The 21,349-nt window shown below is 43.5% G+C and overlaps 1 protein-coding gene across 6 annotated transcripts in view; it reads right to left on the bottom strand.

Annotated features, from left to right (window-relative positions):
• The window catches only part of LOC137438082 (transcription factor CP2), a 176,642-nt gene that overhangs the window by 102,199 nt on the left and 53,094 nt on the right, over window positions 1-21,349 (bottom strand). For all 6 annotated transcript variants that reach the window (XR_013621062.1, XR_013621063.1, XM_078766601.1 and 3 more), the window contains 3 exons: window positions 9,306-9,411; window positions 6,782-6,888; window positions 4,486-4,638 (listed from right to left, as the gene is read on the bottom strand). Coding sequence is in view for 4 of the 6 variants with exons in the window: in XM_078766601.1 (XP_078622727.1) it covers window positions 4,486-4,638; window positions 6,782-6,888; window positions 9,306-9,411 (366 nt within the window). In the remaining 2 variants the exon portion in view is untranslated. The remainder of the gene's footprint in view (window positions 1-4,485; window positions 4,639-6,781; window positions 6,889-9,305; window positions 9,412-21,349) is intronic.

Below are 21,349 nucleotides of genomic sequence, written 5' to 3'. Positions count from 1 at the left end.
CCAGCCGGTGACGTCACCGGCGGGGATCCACGGCGCCAGAGTGGCTGGTCACGTGACCGCCAAAGCGTGCCGCGCGTGCGGGTATAATGAGCTACACCTGTGGATCACGTGACCACCGAAGCACGCCTCGCTTGAGAGGCGTGGCTTTCGGTTTCGGTTTTGGTTTTGCTTTATAAGGCAGCCCGATAAACGGGCTTTTCAGTGTTCCCGAGTTGGTTTTACGAATAAACATCTTCTCGGACGAGTTTGTGCCTTGCCATCCTTTTATCCGTATTCTGCTGGAGTCCGGACTCCTTCAGTAATATGATAAAATGCCAAAATTGCCGCCATTTTGGACGCCATCTTGAATTTCCGTTGAAGCACAAGGCGGATGTCTGGGGACTTTTAGTATGTTATTCAGGACAGTTTTCTGAACATATCCTGAAATTTTCAGCTTTGTTTGAATTTGTTCCGGGTTAAATCTATTATTCCTGGACTAAGTGTTTTAAAGTCAATTTTAATTTTTTAAAATTCTTTGGGGAGAGTGTCAGTTTGAGCGAAAGCGATGACATCGAGAGCGACGAATAAAATTCTGAGCAGTATTCCGACTTCTGACATGATGGTTTTCTACAAATGCAATTTCTGTTCAACCACTGTGGGTGAAAATGTCGTAGCAGCCCAATGCTATGACTGCGAGAACTGGTTTCACAGAGAGTGCTTTGGACTTTTGAAGAAAATCTTCAAATTTGTCACAGTCAATCCTACGGACCTCATACAGCTACACTGCAAAATGTGTTATGATGAACGACAGAATAATGTTGGGGTGAAGCTTGTCGATACCCTACACGACCGTACTCCAGCAGAGAGTGCTACGAATGTTGAGCTCACATTGCAGGATCCAACGCCGACCATTGGAACTGCAGGAAGCTGCACCATTGCTGAAGACATCATGCATAAACCTGAATATACCGAGCTGGTTTTCACGCCAGCTGCATTAGTAGCAAAAAGCACAGTGACTGTAGCAGAAAGCACGGTGACTACGACAGTAAGCACTGTTACTGCAGAGAAGGGCACAGTGACTGCAGCAAGGTGATTGTGGCAGAGGGCACGGTGATTGTGGTGGGGGCACGGTGATTGTGGCAGGGGGCACGGTGATTGTGGTAGGGTGCACGGCGACTGCAGTAGTGGGCATGGAGTTGGAAGCAGAGGGCACGGCAACTCCAGCAGAGGCTGTGCGGGCGTAGGAAACTCAAACATGTGAAATCTAGACATCGGAGAGCTTGCTCCCTCTTTTTTGTGGTGGTGTTAATTGGTGATGCTACCACCACCAATTGGTGGTGCTACCTCTTTTACTGACAGTAAATGTAGTGTCAATGACGATATAGACACTGATAAAAAGTTCCCAATGATGGGTGGTGTCTTGGTAAAGGCTAGCGTGTAAAGAATGTGGGCATAATGCATAAGAACTAGCGTGTAAAGGTGAGCGCATAAAGAACGTGGGCATTTCACTCACTCACCGCAGGCAGGTAGGTGGTCTTTCTGTCTTCTACCGACTCCTATCCGGCCTAGCTCCCACAGCTCTATCTGTGCTGTCCCCCAAATATTCCGACAGGTCGCACAAGATCTGCCAGCAACCCTCTCCTGGTGAAATTGCTAAAATGAAGACTCTGCTCACCTTCACTCTTTCCTCCCGCCTCTGGAACAAACTTCCTCACTCTCTTCAATCCCACTGCTCCCTCCAGGTCTTTAAAACAGCTGTTCACCACCATCTCTTATCTTCCCCCATCCAAAACCTTGATCTTTTCTACCCCCGTTAATTCACCCCAGATCCACTTTTTGTTAAAATACAGACTTCTTTCCTGGAAGTCCTAGCAGTGTCCATGTGTTCTATACCTCTCCCACCTCTCAACCCCTCCCCAAGCCTCCTCCCCCCAAGCCCTCTCCCTCCCACAGATCTCCCGATGTCCCTGTTCTCTGCTGTTGTACTTGTGTGCTTCCGTCTCTCTCCCCATCTTGTCTCCCACTCCCTTTATTGTATGTTTTGTGTGTCTGCTGGTCTTATTTTTGTGATGAATGTTAGCTCTTACACAAGCCTCGATCTTGTATCCAAAAAAATAATAATAATAATAAAAAAACCACCTAACAATTGGTACTATCGCCTATTGAACTGAACAGATAGTGGCGCTCCACCAACGTTATGCTCTTTGGTGTGCTGGAGTCCACCAATGATGGTGTCGAGGAATGCATTGAAGATGACTTCAACTCGCCGGATGCTTTACAGCAATACAACAACAACAATAACAGGCATTTTAAGGCCATTTTCCCTGCGAGAGCGGGGGTTAGCCTTGCGGGCCCCATGACAATCTTCTCCATTTTGCCTTATTTTCTGCATCTCCCCTTGTTAACCCCCATGCCCGCATTTCTTCTTCCACCACCTTTAGCCAAGTCTTTCTCTGTCTTCCCCATCCTCGAACTTCCTTGTACATTCATTTCCATCACTCTTGTCAACCAGTCACTTTCATCCTTCCTCAACACATGACCAAACCATCTCAACCTGTTTCTCTTCACAGCATCCATCACAGGCTCTATTCCCATCATCTTTCGCAATTCATCATGTTTTTTTTTTTGTTTGTTTGTTTTTTTTGTATACAAGATCGAGGCTCGTGAAAGAGCGAACATTAATCACACAGAAAGACAAACCGACACATAAAACATATAACATCGGGAGCGGTAGACAAGATGGGGAGAGAGGGGGAAGGACACAAACACAACATTTGAGAGCAGGGACCGAGAGACATGGAGACATCGAGAGATCTGAGAGAGGGCGAGGGCTTTGGGGGGGGGGGGGGGGCATGGGAAGGGGGCGGTGGGAGAGGTATAAAACATATGGACACTGCCAGGACTTCCAGGAAAGAAGTTGGAATTTCAAACAAGGTGGATCTGGGGTGAATTACGGGGGTAGAAAAGATCAAGGTTTTGGATGGGGGAAGATAAGAGATGGTGGTGAACAGCTGTTTTAAAGACCTGGAGGGAGGAGTGGGATTGAAGGGAGTGAGGGAGTTTGTTCCAGAGGCGGGAGAAAAGAGGAATGAAAGAGTGAAGGTGAGCAGAGAGCCGAGATTTCGGCAGTTTAACCATCAGAGGGTTGCTGGCAGATCTTGTACGACCTGTAGGAATATTTGGGGGACAGAGCAGAGAGAGAGCTGGGGGTGCAAGGCCGGAGAGGAGTCGGTAGAAGACAGAAAGACCACCTACCTGCCTGCGGTGAGTGAGTGAAAGGCCCTCAGAGATAGCTTCATCGCGGGAGATTCCAATAATTCTGAAAGCTTTGGTTTCAACAGCGTGAAGCCGAGCTAGGTGTGAGGCAGGAGCACCGGCCCATAGGGGAGAACAGTCTTCCTCTCTCTCTCAACGATACTCCACACATCCACCGAAACATTCGCATTTCCACCCCTTCCAGCCTTCGTTGCTGCTCTACATTCATTACCAAAGTCTCGCTCACATAAATCATAACACTTCTCACACATGCAGCATACACCTTTCCCTTCAGCTTCAATGACACTCCCCTCCTCGTCAGCACGCCACTCAGTTCCCGAAACCTCTTCCATGCGCATCTCACTCCAGCAACCGTTGTAGAGTCTGATCCACCTTCTCCATTCAGCATGTCTCCGAGGTAGCAAAATGTTTTCACACCTTCCAGCTTCATGCCGTCTCCAAGATCCAACTCAACATTTCCTCCATCTGAAGCTCCCTCTGTGCACACCTTACACTTGAATGTAGCTGCCACACTGGTTAATGACCCTCTCAGACCAAAACATTTTTGATGAACCCACTCAGCGCACATTGTACATTGAATGGAGTTCACTCTGACACCCTTCCTGCACACAGCACATGGCCACTTCCCAATTCTTTCCACCTCACCACATGCTTTACCACTTGCCACCACCTTCGTTTTTCCGATATTCACCTTCAGACCTTTTGTCTCCATACATTCCTTCCATTTGTTCATCTTCTCCTTCAGTCCATACATGCTTTCCGCAATCAACACCAGATCATCTGATGCTTTACAGAAATGATGTCAGGAAATGAGAGAATAGAGTTCACAAAGGGGTATTCAGGCTCAGTAAGTGTCCTACAATCCCGGGCCTAGGATGTTCACCAAAATCTCAGCATTTCGTCCTTGTCACACCCAATGTGTTGACTAAATTTTGCCTGAATCCATCCACAACTTTTTGAGATATCTTGCGCACAGGCAAACAGACAGACAAACCGTCAGACGGGGGAAGATTGTGTAGAGGGAGGCCACTTAAAATGTATACTTTGGTTTTTGTATACAACTTTGGCTTTTAGGACATCCACCTGAAAATCCAAAGCAAGAAACATCTTGTGCCTTGCTTTGGAGAACATCTGGCCAAAACAATGTTACAGTTAGAGTGGGAAATTAAAAAAAAATCTAACCTGTTCACAGTAACATGGGGGAACAAGCCCTACTGCACAACTACTGACCTTGAAAACCTTGACCTGACAGCTCGCTGAATGCATATGGTCCGAATATTCCCCATTCTCTTCTTGTCTGTAGGTGTCTATTTGAACCCGGAAAGGCACACCTTTCTCGCCACCATGCTTCCTTGGTGTGAACTCAGTGCTGATGCAGTTCACCTACAACATTAAATGCTGAACTTAACATCACAAACTTAACTTAAGAATCATACACCGTAAAAACTACGGAGGAAATCAATAATCCACCCCAGGCCAAAAGGTTAGCATTTGATTTGGAGATGCCTGGCGGTGAATTTAAATGATACAAAGTTTAGTCATTAAAACAAATTTGGAACATGTTGATAAGTTAAAATCAATAATTCAAACACATTGCCTCTCACACAGTACTTTCATTCGAAAAGGTTACCTTTTGCTTTGACAACAGCGTGGCATTTGAAGTACAAGACATAACGAGATAATTCCGTGTTTGTTAAGAGTTGTGTTGCATCATTTGTGTTGCTTTTACAACAAAATCATTCCACGAAAGCTCAGTTGTTGATCAATTTGGAAGCTGTCTGGCCAAATCGTTTTTGAGAACAACTTGTTGTTCTTTCCTGTCTGCACAATTTAGAAATGTTTCGGATCAGTACCCCCTTCGGAGCCTGAAACCACCAATAAGGTGAATGCTACATAGCCCAGCAGAACAAAATGGACACCCATGATTGTAATCAAATTTAATTTTAACAATCTCTGAAAAGTACACAATCAAATGGACTGCATGCATTTGTATCTGGAAGCATGCATGTCCATTGGCATCATACAAGTACTTGAACTTGCGAAGGTATCAAATGAATGATATTCTGCATGACAGTCTGATCCAGATTGTGCCAGACGTGGCTTAAATTTTGCTATAGCTCTTGCACATTGCTTGGCAGATGCCAGCTTTTCCTCAGCCCCCAATCCACGTCCCCTGAACGTGTTCGGTGGCATTCACGTCAGGACTCTGTGGTGCTCAGGAAAAAAGCTGCAGCGCACTCTATCTCTTCCAGGCAGATGTGGTTCTGGGTGTTGAGCATGTGGCACAACCTTCCTGCAGTCAATGTGTTCCAAACTTCAAAACTCCTTGCTAGGTTTAGTGATGATAGCGTTTCTTGCATACCAACAAAGTATTTTGGCATATGGAACACATTTGCTGCAGCAAGATGGTGTCACACATGTTATATATCCAGAACCATCTCTGCCAGGAAGAGATGGAGGGGGCCGCAACTTCTTGCCTAAAATTAACACATACAACAAAAGCTGTTTTTATTTTGTTCAGCGGCAGATAAATGAACGCACAGAGTTAGATCTTTATCACTTCATAATGCAAGTGTTCCACAAAATGCCATTTGTTTGACTATCACATACATCTCAACACCAAGACAAAATGTTACGTGAAAAACACTTATTACCACCGCCACCGAAGTTGAATGGCTGTTGTGTATTCACTCGTTTGTCTGTGCATCTATGAGCACGGCATCACAAAAAAGTTATTGACAGATTCAGACGAAACTTGGGAGGGGAGGTTGGATGTTTGACAAGAACGAATCAATTATATTTGGTAAAGATATGAATGTGGATACTATAAAAAAAATTGAAATGCTTCTTCACAATTGAGAGATAGGACCAAAAATGATATATAGCACGATATTTCAAAAGGTTATGGACAGATTCGGACAAAACGTGGTGGATCAGTTGGTTACGTGACAAGGACAAGCCGGTTATATGTTGGTTAAGGTCTGGATGCAGGTCAGGCCTATCAGTGAGATACAAAACGTAAACTGTTCAGCCTGGCGGAGGTATGTGCTCTACCGAGTGCTGTTCTATTTAGTAGTTTATTAGCAAGAGTAATTCAAAAACAAAATTGGAAAAATAAATGGCTTCAAAATGTACCGTACTCTTTAAACAAAGATTGTAACAAGTTCACATTCGAAAATTGATTTCCCTCACAGAAAAGAGTGAAGTGTGAATGTGAAGCAAGCCCCCCCCCCCTTCCCCCCCCCCCCCCCCAAAAAAGACAACAGCAGCACCAAAGTTCATTTGTACTTAAAAGCCACAATATTGGTTCAGAGCACACAAAAATAGAACCTTCCTTACATTTCATAGTGTACATTTACATCAATTACTATGTGGTAACTGAAGGTGAAACAACACAAAGCCAGTTGCATGCAAAGATAGTGTGATCCAAGATCGAAGAGCGCTTCGCTAACATTCTTTCAGACTGCAGGTACAAGCGTTAAAACACGGAGGCTCGGTCGACTGCAAAGCGGCAACAAACACCAACCTGAATGAAAATTGAGGTACGCTTTGTAGGATCCCAAAGAAATTCCACGGTGTTTAGTAGCGTTGGATTGGCTTTGGGGTCAACGATTCCCACTGACATTGGAATGTCTGCAACACAAATTTTACTTTTAAAAACCACCCTACAAACTCCTTTTAGCATACCTTACTGCGGTGGGAGAAGTATTTAAAATTCTGCTCTTAAATTTTATCCTCTTCACAATTCACTCCAAACGCTGAAAACACTTTTCAGACCAAGCTTCAAATATACAGTCGTGACCAAAAATATTGGCACCCTTGCACTTTTTTTCAAATAACTCCATACCACTGATTTCAAATAACACTGGGTTGAACATTTTCTCGAAAAATAAGTTGAAATTGACAAAAGTATTAGGTCTCCACAATTCTTGATTTCACTGTTAATATTACAGAACCTTTGTTTTTGATTCAGAACTTAATATATCCTTTTAGATCAGAAAAATAAAATAAATGACATTGACAAAATTATTGACACCCTAGACTTAATATTTGGTAGCACAACCTTTGGACAAAATAACTGCAGTCAAGTGCTTTCTATAGCCATGAATGAGTTTCCTACACCTCTACTGGCAGGTTGGCCCACTCTTCCTGTGCAAACTGCTCCAGTTCTCCCAGATTTGAAGGGCGCCTTTTCCCAACTGCTGTTTTCTGATCTCCCCACAGGTGTTCAATGGGATTTAGATCTGGACTCATTGCTGGCCACTTCAGAACAGTCCAGCGTTTTGTCTTGAACCATTCCTGGATACTTTTTGAAGTGTGTTTGGGGTCATTGTCCTGCTGCAAGACCCATGACCTTTAACCTTTGACGGAGACCCAGCTTTCTGACACTGGGTTGAATATTGTGCTCCAAAATGCCTTGGGAATCTCCTGATTTCATGATGCCATGCACACATTCAAGGCACCTAGTGCCAGAGGCAGCACAGCAAACCGAAAACATCACTGAATCTCCTCTATGTTTGACTGTGGGAAGGTGGGTTTTTTTGTATACAAGATCAAGGCGTGTGTAAGAGCTAACATTAATGCTCTTTTCTTTGAAGGTTTCATTTTGTTTTCTGTAAACAAAGATGATGTTTTTACAAAAAAGCTCTAATTTGATCTAATCTGTCCACAGGACATTCTCCCAGAAGGATTTTGGCTTGTTCAGGTGTATTTTGGCAAACTCCAGTTGGGCTTTCGTATGTCTCTCTCTCAGCAGTGGGGTCCTCCTGGGTCTCCTACCATAGAACCTTTCCATTGTGTTGGCGAGGGGTGGTGCGAGTTGAAACTGTCGCACCTTGTGTGTGAAAGTCAGCTTGAATCTGTTTGGTAGTTGATAGAGGTGCTTTCTCCACCATTCGAACAATTCTTCGCTGCAATCTTCGATCAGGTTTTCTCTTGCGGCCACGTCCAGGGAGGTTGGCCACAGTGCCCTGGGCCTTAAACTTCCTGATAACATTGGTATGTTGGACACAGGAACATCAAGGTCTCTGGAAATGGACTTGTAGCCTTGAGATTGTCCATGCTCGGCTACAATCTTGTGTCTGACCTCCTCAGACAATTCTCTGGTTTTCTTTGTTTTATCCATGCTCATTGCGGTACACAAAGTGACACAAAACAGCAGAATGACTCCTTTTCTCTATTCAAACTGGTTGAATGAGAGATTTTTGTATTGCAGGCACCTGCAACTCACCACAGGTGAGTTCAATTCTAAAGTAAAGGAGAATCACCTGCTTGAAATCCAATTATTTCTAACAACTTCTGAAAGGTGGCAAAAATATTGTCCAGGCCATTTTAGGATTTCTGTGTGGAATAAGCTAAGATTTAGTGTTTTTTTCAACTTTTTTGTTTTGTTCCATTGCAAACCAAAGAAATACATATGTGGATAACAAAATATTTTTTAATTTCAACAAATTTCTGAAAGGAATGGTGCATTGTTTGAAAAAAATGCAAGGGTGCCAATATTTTTGGCCACAACTGTATATTTCACTCTCAAAGAACGAAGATCAGGAAGTGGAAACGGGAAAACAGGGAAGGGGATTCTGCAATTCTAAACATATATTATGGGAATTTTTGTATTTACTTAAATCCTCAGTTTATGCTGTCCAAAATCAATTTCTGGTGAAACTATATGAAAGGCAGTGTAACAACTATGACCAACACAGCAAACCAACATTTAAAATGACGAAACCGCAAGCATGCAAACAAAATGGTGATGGCATATGCATCTTGATCCTTGCACGGAAGAAGCTCAACAACATTAAACACAGGAAGGTGAGGTGATGGAGGAGGTGGAGGGAGTGGCAGGGGCAGGCGGAGAAGGAGGGGGGGGGGGGGGAGGAATAAGAGTAGGAGGAGGAGCAGGAGGAGAAAAAAAAAAAACCAGAGGACAAATATGATGAAATCCAAATTGAAAAAGGCATATTTAAAAATAGATCGTTTCCAAAAAAAATGCTCCAGATACGTTTGAGCATGCTAATTTTGCCAAAAAAGATGCCACAGACCGAACTCACCAGTGTCCATGATGCGATCGCCTGGACGGTTCCACCTCCATCCCTCGAGCTGCTGGTGCTCCATGTATTGTAACCGGCGGTCGTAGAAAACCACACGGATAACGCTCTGAGGATAAATACAGTGAAACTCAGCTGCAAAGCAGTAACATGACTGCAATTTAAGCACCCAAAAGGAATGCTCAGATCTTCTTTAGTTTGCTGTGTCTGAGAGGCAACTGCTCATTAATTGTACTACGTGGTTCTACACAAATGAGGAAAATGGAAAAAACGTTTAGTTGTTTTATAAACCCCTTTTTGGTTGTGCTCCAAAGTAATGAATCAGTCAAGTGCAGGGAAATCAATTTTACGTTTTTCCCTTACGAGTACACCCGTTTACTACGGGAGCGGCAGGAGGAGTCATGTTATTATCCTTATTATTGTTGTCAATTATTATTACTATTGCTTTTGTTAGATTAGGTCGTTGAAAGGATCAGACTGTGCCTTCCCATTATAAATCCCCTTTAATAAAATGTACTTCCGTGAAGGTGCGTGAGGATGAGATACTTAATTAATTTATTATTATTTTTAATCATTCGTTTTGTTATTAGAAGTGGCCTTGTAAAAACGCAATGGAAGCAGCAGGAAGTGTCATGTTAATAATCCTTGTGGGGCTTATAGACGGCAGTAGATCTACGATCAGGTGCGATTGTCAACGTGATAAGCATAGATTGCCTCACGGATGTCGGCATTCCCCCAAATTTCTCAGTTTAGTGTACAACAGCATTAGCGATTGATTAAAAAGGCAATCATGTGTGTTTGTGGGATACAATATTTTTTACTTCTGGTAGAGGCCGTTGCTCCCATGAAAACACCACAATGTTTACACTTTAACACAGTGTTTGTTCAAGGAGGAAACATCCCTTGGGGAGAGGGGATATTATTAATATTAATATTGTTTTGTAATAACATCAATATTATGCTATTATCATTAACAATGTTATTACTTTTGTTATTACAAGCGGCTTTGGAAAATAAACGCCACGATAAAGCTATCTTAACACAGATATACACCTCAGCATGCAACCCTCTTGGTGGGGAATACCCCCTTGTTGGGGGGAGGGGAAGAGTTAAATCGCTACAAACTCCATTGTGTGATGCTTAGGGTTAGAAATTTTATATAAATTTTTAATTTTTATATTAATTTTATATAAATTTTACGAAAATTTTATACAAAGATTTAGATTTTCGTTTAAGTCGAGGAAGATAAGACTAAGAAGAAGGCCTGTGTTGGCCGAAAGCTTGTCTGAAAATGAAAGATCGTACCTCTTGAAGCCACGTCCGCTACTTATTTAATTTCTTCCGATTATATATCAAATGCAAATGAGGCACCCTGTGCCTATTGTGGAGTTTCTGCTATTTCTCACAGTTATATTTATGTATTGTCGTGTCAGCCCCGGCGGTTAACACCACGGGGTGACGAATAGCCGTAGCGGTCTTTAATTCCAAGGTCTTTAATTCCAAGGCGCGTAGCTGAAACTGGCGGTTGTCCAGCGCGCACGGTGTGGGGACCAAAGCGCTTACCTCAGACGGAGGCCACACAGGTTTATTCTCAGACTCAACACCATGCAAGCAAGACACACCAAAGGAAATGCAACAACAGGGATTTAATGAAAGTAATGCATGGAATAAAAATGAAAGGTGAGGTAGACTCATTTCTAATTTGAGATGTCTCCATTCAGACACAAATACACAACAGGAGAATGATAAAAGAAAATAAATTATTTTGTTGAGTTGGCCGGTACTCAGCTCTGGTCCAAAACGTGTTGAGGGGCTTGTTGTTCGTCGCCGCTGGTGTAGCCACTCGTGCGAGAAGCACTCTGACAATGGCGCCGAACCCCCGTGTCGAAAACACCCAGGCGCGAAGCAACCAGTGAAACGGCCCTTCCTTGCTTCCACCGCCGAACGCAATGCGGCTCCAGCTCCCCCAAAAAGCACCACCGTCAAACAACACCCACTCCTCCAATGTTGCAAAGGTTCACAGAGCGCCAAAAAGTTATCTTCACGCTCGCACACGAGCCAGGAACCACCAAGCCATATACAAAAAACAACTGCCCGACACGAAAGCCAGCCCGAGCGAGAGAGTCTTCTTCCTCTATTTCGAACCTTCTCGCTCTCACGTCACCCTATCCAATCGCCGTGCTCCATCAAATCGCCCCATGGTATTGCTTGACCAATGAAGAACTTTGGGGTGTGGCCTTTTTCCTTAATCGGTTGGTGGGCTGGTGTTAATTGTCGATCGAGAACGTTCGGCTTCTGTTGGCATGGTGTCGGTTATTGTTGTTTAATGGCAGGTTGTTGTTGTAGTAGTTGTTGTAAAAAAAACGTAGGGAAAAGCCACAGGAGCAATGACAAACTGGGGGAAAAACTACCTTAACCCCTACCTAGATAACACCACTCCACCCCCCACGTGAAGACACAAAGAACCTTAAGCTCCAGCTTCCCAACTTAATACATCGAGATCCCTCCTACGCATCCACGGTCGATGCTACACTATACAATCCTACCTGTACTAACTATGGCATTTCATCCTCCACCCCACAAACGTAAATATATATATATATATATATATATATATATATATATATATATATATATATATATATATATCTATCTATCTATCATAGACTCCTTTAGAGAAGGACTGGAACGTCACAACCTCGGGGTTTGTAACTTGAGTCTGAGTTCCCATTTTCTATCTCGTTTTCTATGAATGCCTCGTTTTCTATGCAAATACCACAGCACTTTACTATTGGATGGATTGGAATGAAATTGACATATGACATGTAATTTATGTAATAAAATAATAAATAAATAAATTAATTAATAAAATATAATAGTCTGTATTATAACAGATTCGTTTCCCTCGAAAAAATGATTTGAATATACATTATTTTTTTCCATTTGGCAACTTTATTTTTAAACAATTTTGTTTTTAATTTTTTTGATTTGTGTATTAATTATTATTTATTTTAAAATTAATTGTGATATTTCACATTTAATATCGGAAATCAGCAAAATAATATGTTTCTCTTCTCTTTCAGAAACTGTCCAGCTGGTGATCTCACAGGATCTTTGTTTTGTTTCCTGCTTTCATGACAAGATGCCACGTCGTTGCAGCTGCTTTGGCTGTAAAGGAAACTATGATGGGACGCCTTATGTAAAGGTCCTATCCTTCCCAAAAGATCCTGAGGAGAGGGAGAGATGGATATTGGCAATGCCGAATGAGAAAGAAAGCTTGAGGCACTTGAAGGAGATATATATTTGTGAGACACATTTCAATTGTAAATGGGTGTCAGACTGTCAGTTAAGGGTGGCAAGCGACCCAAAGAACCCCCATCAATATTTCCTGGATTACCGAAATCAGTTTTGAAGCAGGTTACTTCAGCCCCACGCCCAACATCATCTTCTACATCAGAATCAAGAACTAAGAAGGTGCATGCAGCTGCTGAGGCTGCAGACAAGATCCAAGATTTCGACCACTTCTGCGCCAACATCAGCTCATATTTTCCTGGCTTTAACATCATAAAAGACCAGAAAAACCTGTACCTATCAATAACTGACGCTACTGGACAAACTGTCAGGCAGTTCTTTCATTTCCAACAAGTCAGCTCACCTTTTGGATTCCTATTCTTGAATAGAGTTGAGAAAGATGGCACTGAACATTCCGTTTCCGGTCCGGTCGTGAGAGGACGCTGGCGTCACTTGCTCGCCGCTTCTCTGACTGGACCATTGTCCGTATCTTGCTTTCCTGGTGGTCGTGGCGGATTTTTGGCCATTGAGTCTGCCCTCTGCACGGTCCCGGCTCTGCTCTGCTGCTCCTGGCTTCACCTGCTCGGCTCCTTCGCTGTTTCCTCGGGCTCACTCTCGTGGGTTGTGCCCATTGTTTGCAGGGGCGGTGGTGGCGGTTTGCCGCCGTGATCTTGATTAGCGGCGGCGGTCGTTTGCCGCTGCATTTGCCGCTTTGCCTCCTCAACCTTGGCCTCGTGCTCGTCTCTTCGCTCCTGTCTGCCCTCTGCATGGTCCCGGCTCTGCTCCTGGCTTCACCTGCTCGGCTCCTTCGCTGTTTCCTCGGGCCCACTCCCGTGGGTTGTGACGATTGTTTCGCCTCCTCACCCTTGGCCTCGTGCTCGTCCCTTCGCTCCTGCTGGCATGGCTCTGCGGTACTCCGCCGCAAGGCTTCTCCTGCTTAAAACCCGCTCCACCCCATCATGCATCTCTGCAATCAAATCGAATGGACTCCTGCGTCGACCCAGGTACATTCACCGTGGCTCCGGTCGTAAGTTTGTTTATTTACAATCAGGTCACTCCATCCCCATCCTCTCGTCGGCTCAGCGCACTCCCACTCATCGTCCCAACACACCTGGTCACAACAACGCACAAAATCGCACCTCCTGTCTGCGAACCCTGGCCAAATCACCTGGATTCATACCCGCCGTACAAAACAACATCAAGCTCACCCTGTTCAATACCCGGTCCCTCAACAACAAATGCCTCATCCTGAACGACTACATCCTGGAAAATAAACTGGACTTTCTCTGTCTCACTGAGACCTGGCAACAACCACGAGACTACTACACGCTCAACCTCACCACACCCAATGGATATTCTTACATCAATAAACCACGCTCGGAGGGCCGAGGTGGTGGAATTGCCGTTATTCACCGACAAGACATCAAGACCAACCTCATCTCCATCTCATCTGCTCCATCATTTGAACACCTGGCTTTTAAACTCTCTGGTCACACACAGTCAGTCATGGCTGTTGTCTACCGCCCTCCCAAACCACACCCATCATTCCTGTCTGACTTCTCCTACTTTCTGACCCAGCTATGTTCCCTCTCCCCCTCAATCCTCCTCCTTGGTGATTTCAATATCCACATGGACTCCACTGACTCCACGCTAACCACTGACTTCACTGATTTACTCACCTGCTTTAACCTCACTCAACATGTCAACTTTCCTACCCATAACCGTGGTCACATTTTGGACCTTGTCTGCTCTACTGGACTAATTTTGCACCATCTCTCTGGCTCCGACCTCACTCTCTCTGACCACCTAGCCATCACTCTGACCATCAACATCCCCACCCCAGCACCAAGGCATTATCGCACTATCAACTTCCGTAAGCTAAACACTCTTTCACCTACCTCATTCTCATCGACCCTCTCTGAAAAAATGTCCACTTCTCCCTTCGTTGACCTCCACACCCCTTCTGACCTCACTGACTACTACAACCACACTCTCTCCTCCTGCCTTGACCAACTTGCGCCTATAAAAACCAAAACAGTTTCTTTCACCCATTCTGCTCCCTGGTTTACCCTTGAACTCCGCCTGATGAAAACTCGTGCTCGCCAACTTGAAAGACTCCGCAATAAAACAGGTCTCACAGTTCACTCCCAGGCCTACAAGGACCACATACAACACTATAAAGATGCCCTCTCCCGCGCCCGCTCCGCCTACTACTCCCAAATTATCCACTCTGGCTCCGGAAACCCAAAAGCACTCTTCTCTACAATAAACAAACTCCTCAGCCCCCTGAACACCACCACCCAGTCATTCACAATAGACAACTGCATCTCCTTCCTTTCATTCTTCCAACGCAAAATTGAAAACATCTACAACAGCTTGACCACCGCCGCACCCGCTCCCCCTCAAACCACCTGCCCCCCCTTATCCTGCCATCCCCTGTCTCAATTCTCCCCAGTCTCCCCTACTGACCTCTCTGAACTCCTCATCGGAATGAAAACTGCCACCTGCACTCTTGACCCCATCCCCTCCAGCTTTGTCAAGGCCTCCCTTCCTGCTCTCTCTCCACTTATCATTGCAACAATAAACTCCTCCCTGTCTACAGGCATCGTCCCACCATCCCTCAAAATTGCTGCTGTTACCCCCATTCTGAAAAAACCTGGACTAAACCCTGACACCCTAAATAACTTCAGACCCATCTCCAACCTACCCTTTCTGTCAAAGGTTTTGGAACGCGCTGTAGCCACTCAACTCAAACATCACCTCTCTGCCAATAACCTGTATGAAACATTCCAATCCTGATTCCGCTCCAACCACAGTACTGAAACTGCTCTCCTCAAAATCACCAACGACCTTCTCCTCTCCTCTGACGCTGGCAACCTCAACATTCTCATCCTCCTCGACCTCAGCGCCGCCTTTGACACCATCGATCACACCATCCTCCTCACCCGATCTGAAACCACCTTTAACATTACCGGCACTGCCCTCTCTTGGATTAAATCATACCTCTCTGACAGACGTCAGTTCATCTCCATCAATAACTGCAAATCCCCCACTGCTCCCCTCCCCCAAGGTGTCCCCCAAGGTTCAGTTATTGGCCCCCTCCTCTTCATCCTTTACCTGTCCCCCCTCGGTCACTTAATCCGCCGTCATGGTCTCCAATTCCACTGCTTCGCCGATGACATCCAGCTTTTCATCTCCACCAAGTCCATCTCCACCGCCACCCACTCTATCCTGACAAACTGCATCACTGAAATAAAATCCTGGCTTCAAATCAACTTCCTCAAACTTAACTGTGATAAATCTGAAATAATCATCATTGGCCCAAAAACGCTCACCAAGTCCACCCATAACTTTGCCCTCAACATCGACGGTTTCCCAGTATCCACCTCCCCTCACATCCGGAATCTTGGCATCATCTTTGACCAAACCCTCTCCTTCGCCAAATACACTAAACAGATCACAAAGACAGCCTTCTTTCACCTGAAAAACATCGCCCGTCTCCGTCCATCCCTCTCCTCCGTGGCTGCAGAAACCCTCATCCACGCCTTCATCACTTCCTGTCTGGACTACTGCAATAGCCTCCTTTATGGTTCACCCTCAACAATCACCAATAAACTCCAATACATTCAGAACTCCGCTGCCCGTCTACTCACCCATTCCCGGACCCGTGACCACATCACCCCCGTCCTTTACAAGCTTCACTGGCTCGCCATCTCCCAGAGAATCCAGTACAAAATCCTCCTCTTGACCTACAAAGCCCTCCATAACCTGGCCCCATCCTACCTGGCTGACCTCCTCTCCAGACACACTCCCACCTGCAACCTCCGCTCTGCTGGTACCAACCTCCTGACCCCCCCCCATCCGGACCAAATTTAGATCCTGGGGGGACAGGGCCTTCTCCATCGCTGCTCCCACCCTCTGGAACTCGCTACCTCACACCATCAGAGACTCCTCCTCACTCACCACATTCAAAACATCACTCAAGACCCACCTGTTCAACACTGCATTCAACATTTAACCCACAGCATCTAACCCCTGACTATCTCCTCTCCTTCTCCCTCCTTTGTGCTTTGAATATTTCCCTATTGATTCTTCTTTTTTTGCAATTGTTTTTATGTTTTGCTATGCATTATGTTTTGCACTCTGTCAAAGCGTCTTTGGGCTTCCTGAAAAGCGCTATATAAAATAAATGCATTATTATTATTATTATTATTGAGGTGCCCAAACGACTTTTTCCTTTGCAAAAGAACAGCTTGCTCTCAAAACGGTCCCAGATTAGATCCATAACTGACCAGGTAAACACCTATGAGTACACAAGCCAGGAAATTCTTCAGCACGTAATAAGCCAGCTCTGCAAGATGACTGAGGCACACGAGCTTCCTCATTTAACCTTCCTTCTGTCGCAGCTGCGGCATGTGTTCATACCTCCTGATGGTCGCCGATTTGATACCGATACTATGATTTTCGCAATGCAGCTTCACAACATATCACCCAGTGCATACAAAACGATTCGTCGATCCGGCTTAATCATTCTACCATCAACAAAAAAGGTAAAACAGGTGCTTTCTAGTAGTCTGCAGGACTCCAACCTCAAAACGTTGTTCGACCAGCTTAAGCCGCAGCAGCGTTTGGTCAATTTAATGTTTGACGAGGTAAAGCTGGTCGAGACATTGTGATTTTCTGGAGGGCATGTTCTAGGATACGCTCAAAATGCTGCAGCGGGGGGTGACCATGAAATGCTTGCTTCACATGCTATGGTTGTTGAAGTTGCCTGCCATTTTGGTGGTCCACGCTATATTCTACGCGTTTTGCCCTGCAAAAAACTAACTGCCGATCAGCTGAAGGAACTCCTCATCGAAGCTGCCTCAGCTGTCGTTGGTGCTGGCGGTACTGTGATTTCTTTGATATGTGACAATTGCAATACCAATCGCAGTGTTTATTCAAAACTTGGAGGACCGGGAAGTTGTCAAGTGCTATCGATTCAAGAGCAATCTATGTTCTTAGTGTACGACTACGTGCACATCTTCAAAAATGTTCGCAACAACTGGATTACTGTTGATGGCCAGACACTCTCATTTGTCATACATGGCAATGAGTACAAAGCTTACTGGAGTGATATTCGGAAGCTTTATGAGATCGACCGAGCTACTCCTATTCGCTTAACCAAACTGACGCACACCGCTGTTTTCCCCAAGCACCTTCAACGCCAGAGCGTACCCTTGGTATGTCAGGTGTTCAATGACAAGACTGTCGCTGCCTTAAAGACCTTCAAGGATTCACTGGGCATCAGCGAAGGCACCATCATTCTCACCCAGACAATGAGTGAGTGGTTCAAGATGATGAATGTGAAAGACCGTTTCTCAGCTATCCATCTGCGCGACGAATCCAGACAGCCGTGGACAGCAGACTGTACAAGTTTCACTAGGCTGGAGGAGGCCTGCCAAATTATATCTACCTGCGCATGGCAAGGAGGTGGTGGTCGTAAGCTGAAGCTAACTCGGCAAACTGCTGAAGCCTTCACTGTGTCCACACATAATAATGTGGATGCTGCCAAATTGCTTCTGGCAGAGAAAGACTTTGACTACGTTCTTCCTGCTATATTCGCGGATGAAGCCTTGGAAAAGTTTTTCGGCCAAGCCAGGCAAAGATGCGGTGGAAACTTCTACATTGACGTAGTTGACATTATGGCTGCAGCTAAAATTGCAAATTTGCAGACACTCGTTAAGCATGACATTATGCCAGAATCTAGTTCTCATGTGCTTGTTTGCGACAAGAATTGTGGTACTTCCATAAATCCAGATGAGCGAAGTGAACTCATTGACGAGATCACTCCTCATGACACTCAGGAACTCTTGAGGTCTGATGATGCCCTTAAGCATAAAGTTGTTTATTTGGCCAGATACCTTGTTCATAAATATGGTGATAGCACCAGTATGGAGGAGATCATGGATGATGAAGATGGTAATGAGGTGTCATCTGAGTTCCTAGATCATTTGAATAGAGGTGGACTGAGTGTGCCGACTATGTCAACCGTCTTCTTTGGACATAATGCCTATAATTTGCATGGCATGACTAAAATGCGTTGCCGCTTTCATTTTGCTGAGCTGTTATCCTTTGTAGATGCACCTTTAGCTAGTAATAATGCAGCATGTACTACTTTAGCTAACATTCTATTGAAAGCTCATGTCCTCAATGTCAGTGACAAAGAAAAGGCTGTGGGATGCCTCAGGAGGCAAGAAAAGCTCTCCAACTAGTGATAGACATAGACATAGTTGTAATAGACATTTTTTACAAAATATTATTGAAAAACGGTGCATTGTTATTATTCGAATGTGTATTTGCTGTATGTTTGCATGTTTGTGTAATACGATATATGACAATATATATTAAATTTGGACAGCTCTACAAACTTGCCTCTTATTATAATCAGCCATCTCTCACCGTTTATGAGTTAGACACAAAAAACGGGCAAAAATTGCCAAAATTCACTAATTTGAACTTGAAATATGACCTTTTGACCTTGAAGATGACCCCAGGTGGTGTTGAAAATGTCGCTATTGAACTCGCCGTCCTCAAAAACCCCTATTTTGATCCCGAGATCGTGTCTCTAGCCCTTCTAGAAGTCATTTTAGCCCAGGACTTAAGTTAATCCTTCAGACTCAAGTTACAAACCCCGAGCATGGGACGTTCCAGTCCTTCTCTAAAGGAGTCTATGATATATATATTAAAGATATATAATTATATATATATATAATTAAAGATCGACGTCCTGAAGCTACGTCCGCGTCTTATTTAATCTAACGATTATTTATTCAATACAAATGAGACGCCCTGCTCGTACTTTGGAGTTTCTACTATTTCTTACAGATATATATATATATATATATATATATATATATATATATATATATATATATATATATATATATATATATATTTATATATATATATATATATATATATATATATATATGTATATATATATATATATATATATATATATATAAATATATATATATATATATATATATATACATATATATATATATATACATATATACATATATATATATATATATATATACATATACATATATACACATAGAATTAAGTTAAGCACCCCCCCCGTTTTTTTACAACCTCGCACATTACAAGTTTGTTGTCGTCAAAACAGTGTAATATACCCATGATATTGCTATATTTTCTGGAGAAGTGATATTATGGTCACATAAAAACATAACAATCATGCCGTTTTCAATATTTTATTCTGAATAATTTAAGGTGAAAGTTTTTGGGAATTTTAGGCATATTTTCACCTCAATTTAAGTATGGAGCTATAGGTCCATCACGGACAGTGTGGATGACGTTTATGTTTTCTAACATACAGTCATTGTTCTGAGAAGACCTCTAGCGATCTTTGCGTCAATAACGTGTGTAGGACCCACGTGATCGGATCACTGACTCAACCCTACGTCTCATAGACCCTGTAAGCCGTCGTATGCGTTGCTGTGGCAGGTTGAACCCCCTCGAGCACGTTTGGGACATGTTGGGACGACAAATTGCGAAGATGGTCCCTCCAATAGCCAATCTGGATGAATTGGAACGTGCATTACATCGGGAATGGAACAACCTGCCACAGCAACGCATACGACGGCTTACAGGGTCTATGAGACGTAGGGTTGGGTCAGTGATCCGATCACGTGGGTCCTACACACGTTATTGACGCAAAGATCGCTAGAGGTCTTCTCAGAACAATGACTGTACGTTAGAAAACATAAACGTCATCCACACTGTCCGTGATGGACCTATAGCTCCATACTTAAATTGAGGTGAAAATATGCCTAAAATTCCCGAAAAATTTCACCTTAAATTATTCAGAATAAAATATTGAAAACGGCATGATTGTTATGTTTTTATGTGACCATAATATCACTTCTCCAGAAAATATAGCAATATCATGGGTATATTACACTGTTTTGACGACAACAAACTTGTAATGTGCGAGGTTGTAAAAAAACGGGGGGGGTGCTTAACTTAATTCTTTGTGTATATATACATATACATATATATACATATACATATATATATATATATATATATATATATATATATATATATATATATATATATATTAGATATATATATATATATATATATATATATATATATATATATATATATATATATATATATATATATATATATATATATATATATATATATATATATATATATATATAGATATATATATATATATATATATATATAGCTAATATATTTAGAACCACAAATGATACAATACCCTTTGGTTTATATGAGTTTTGTGCACATCATCAATACACTTTAATGTGACCTCTGTTTGTTGCATGCAGGACATCAAGGTGGTGGACGAGTTCTTGCCATGTTCGACTCAACATGTTTGCGTCCACAAGTGTGCATGCAGCTGTAATCCGAGAACGAAGATCCTGCAGGTGTGCCACCTTTGTGTTGTAGACAACATCTTTGACAAACCCCCACAGAAGGAAAAAAAAAATCAAGGGGTGGGGGGGTATGTCTGGTGACTGTGGGGGCGAGGCAGTTGGTCCGTCTCGGGCAATCAGCAATCTGGAATTTTTTTTTTTTTGGATGCCTCGAATGACAAAGTCCCAATGAGGGTGAGCGCCATATTGTTGAAAAATGACATCGGGTTGCAGGTCTTCAAACTGTGGGAAGGCGAATCCTTCCACCATGTTCATGTAAATTGTTGAGGTCACTGT

This window comes from Myxine glutinosa, chromosome 12 (genome assembly GCF_964187855.1).
Source record: "Myxine glutinosa chromosome 12, kmMyxGlut1.1, whole genome shotgun sequence".
In the NCBI taxonomy this organism is placed as follows: Eukaryota; Metazoa; Chordata; class Myxini; order Myxiniformes; family Myxinidae; genus Myxine; species Myxine glutinosa.
The sequence above is the reverse complement of the archived record's forward strand: the minus strand, read 5'-3'. Positions and strand labels throughout refer to the sequence as shown.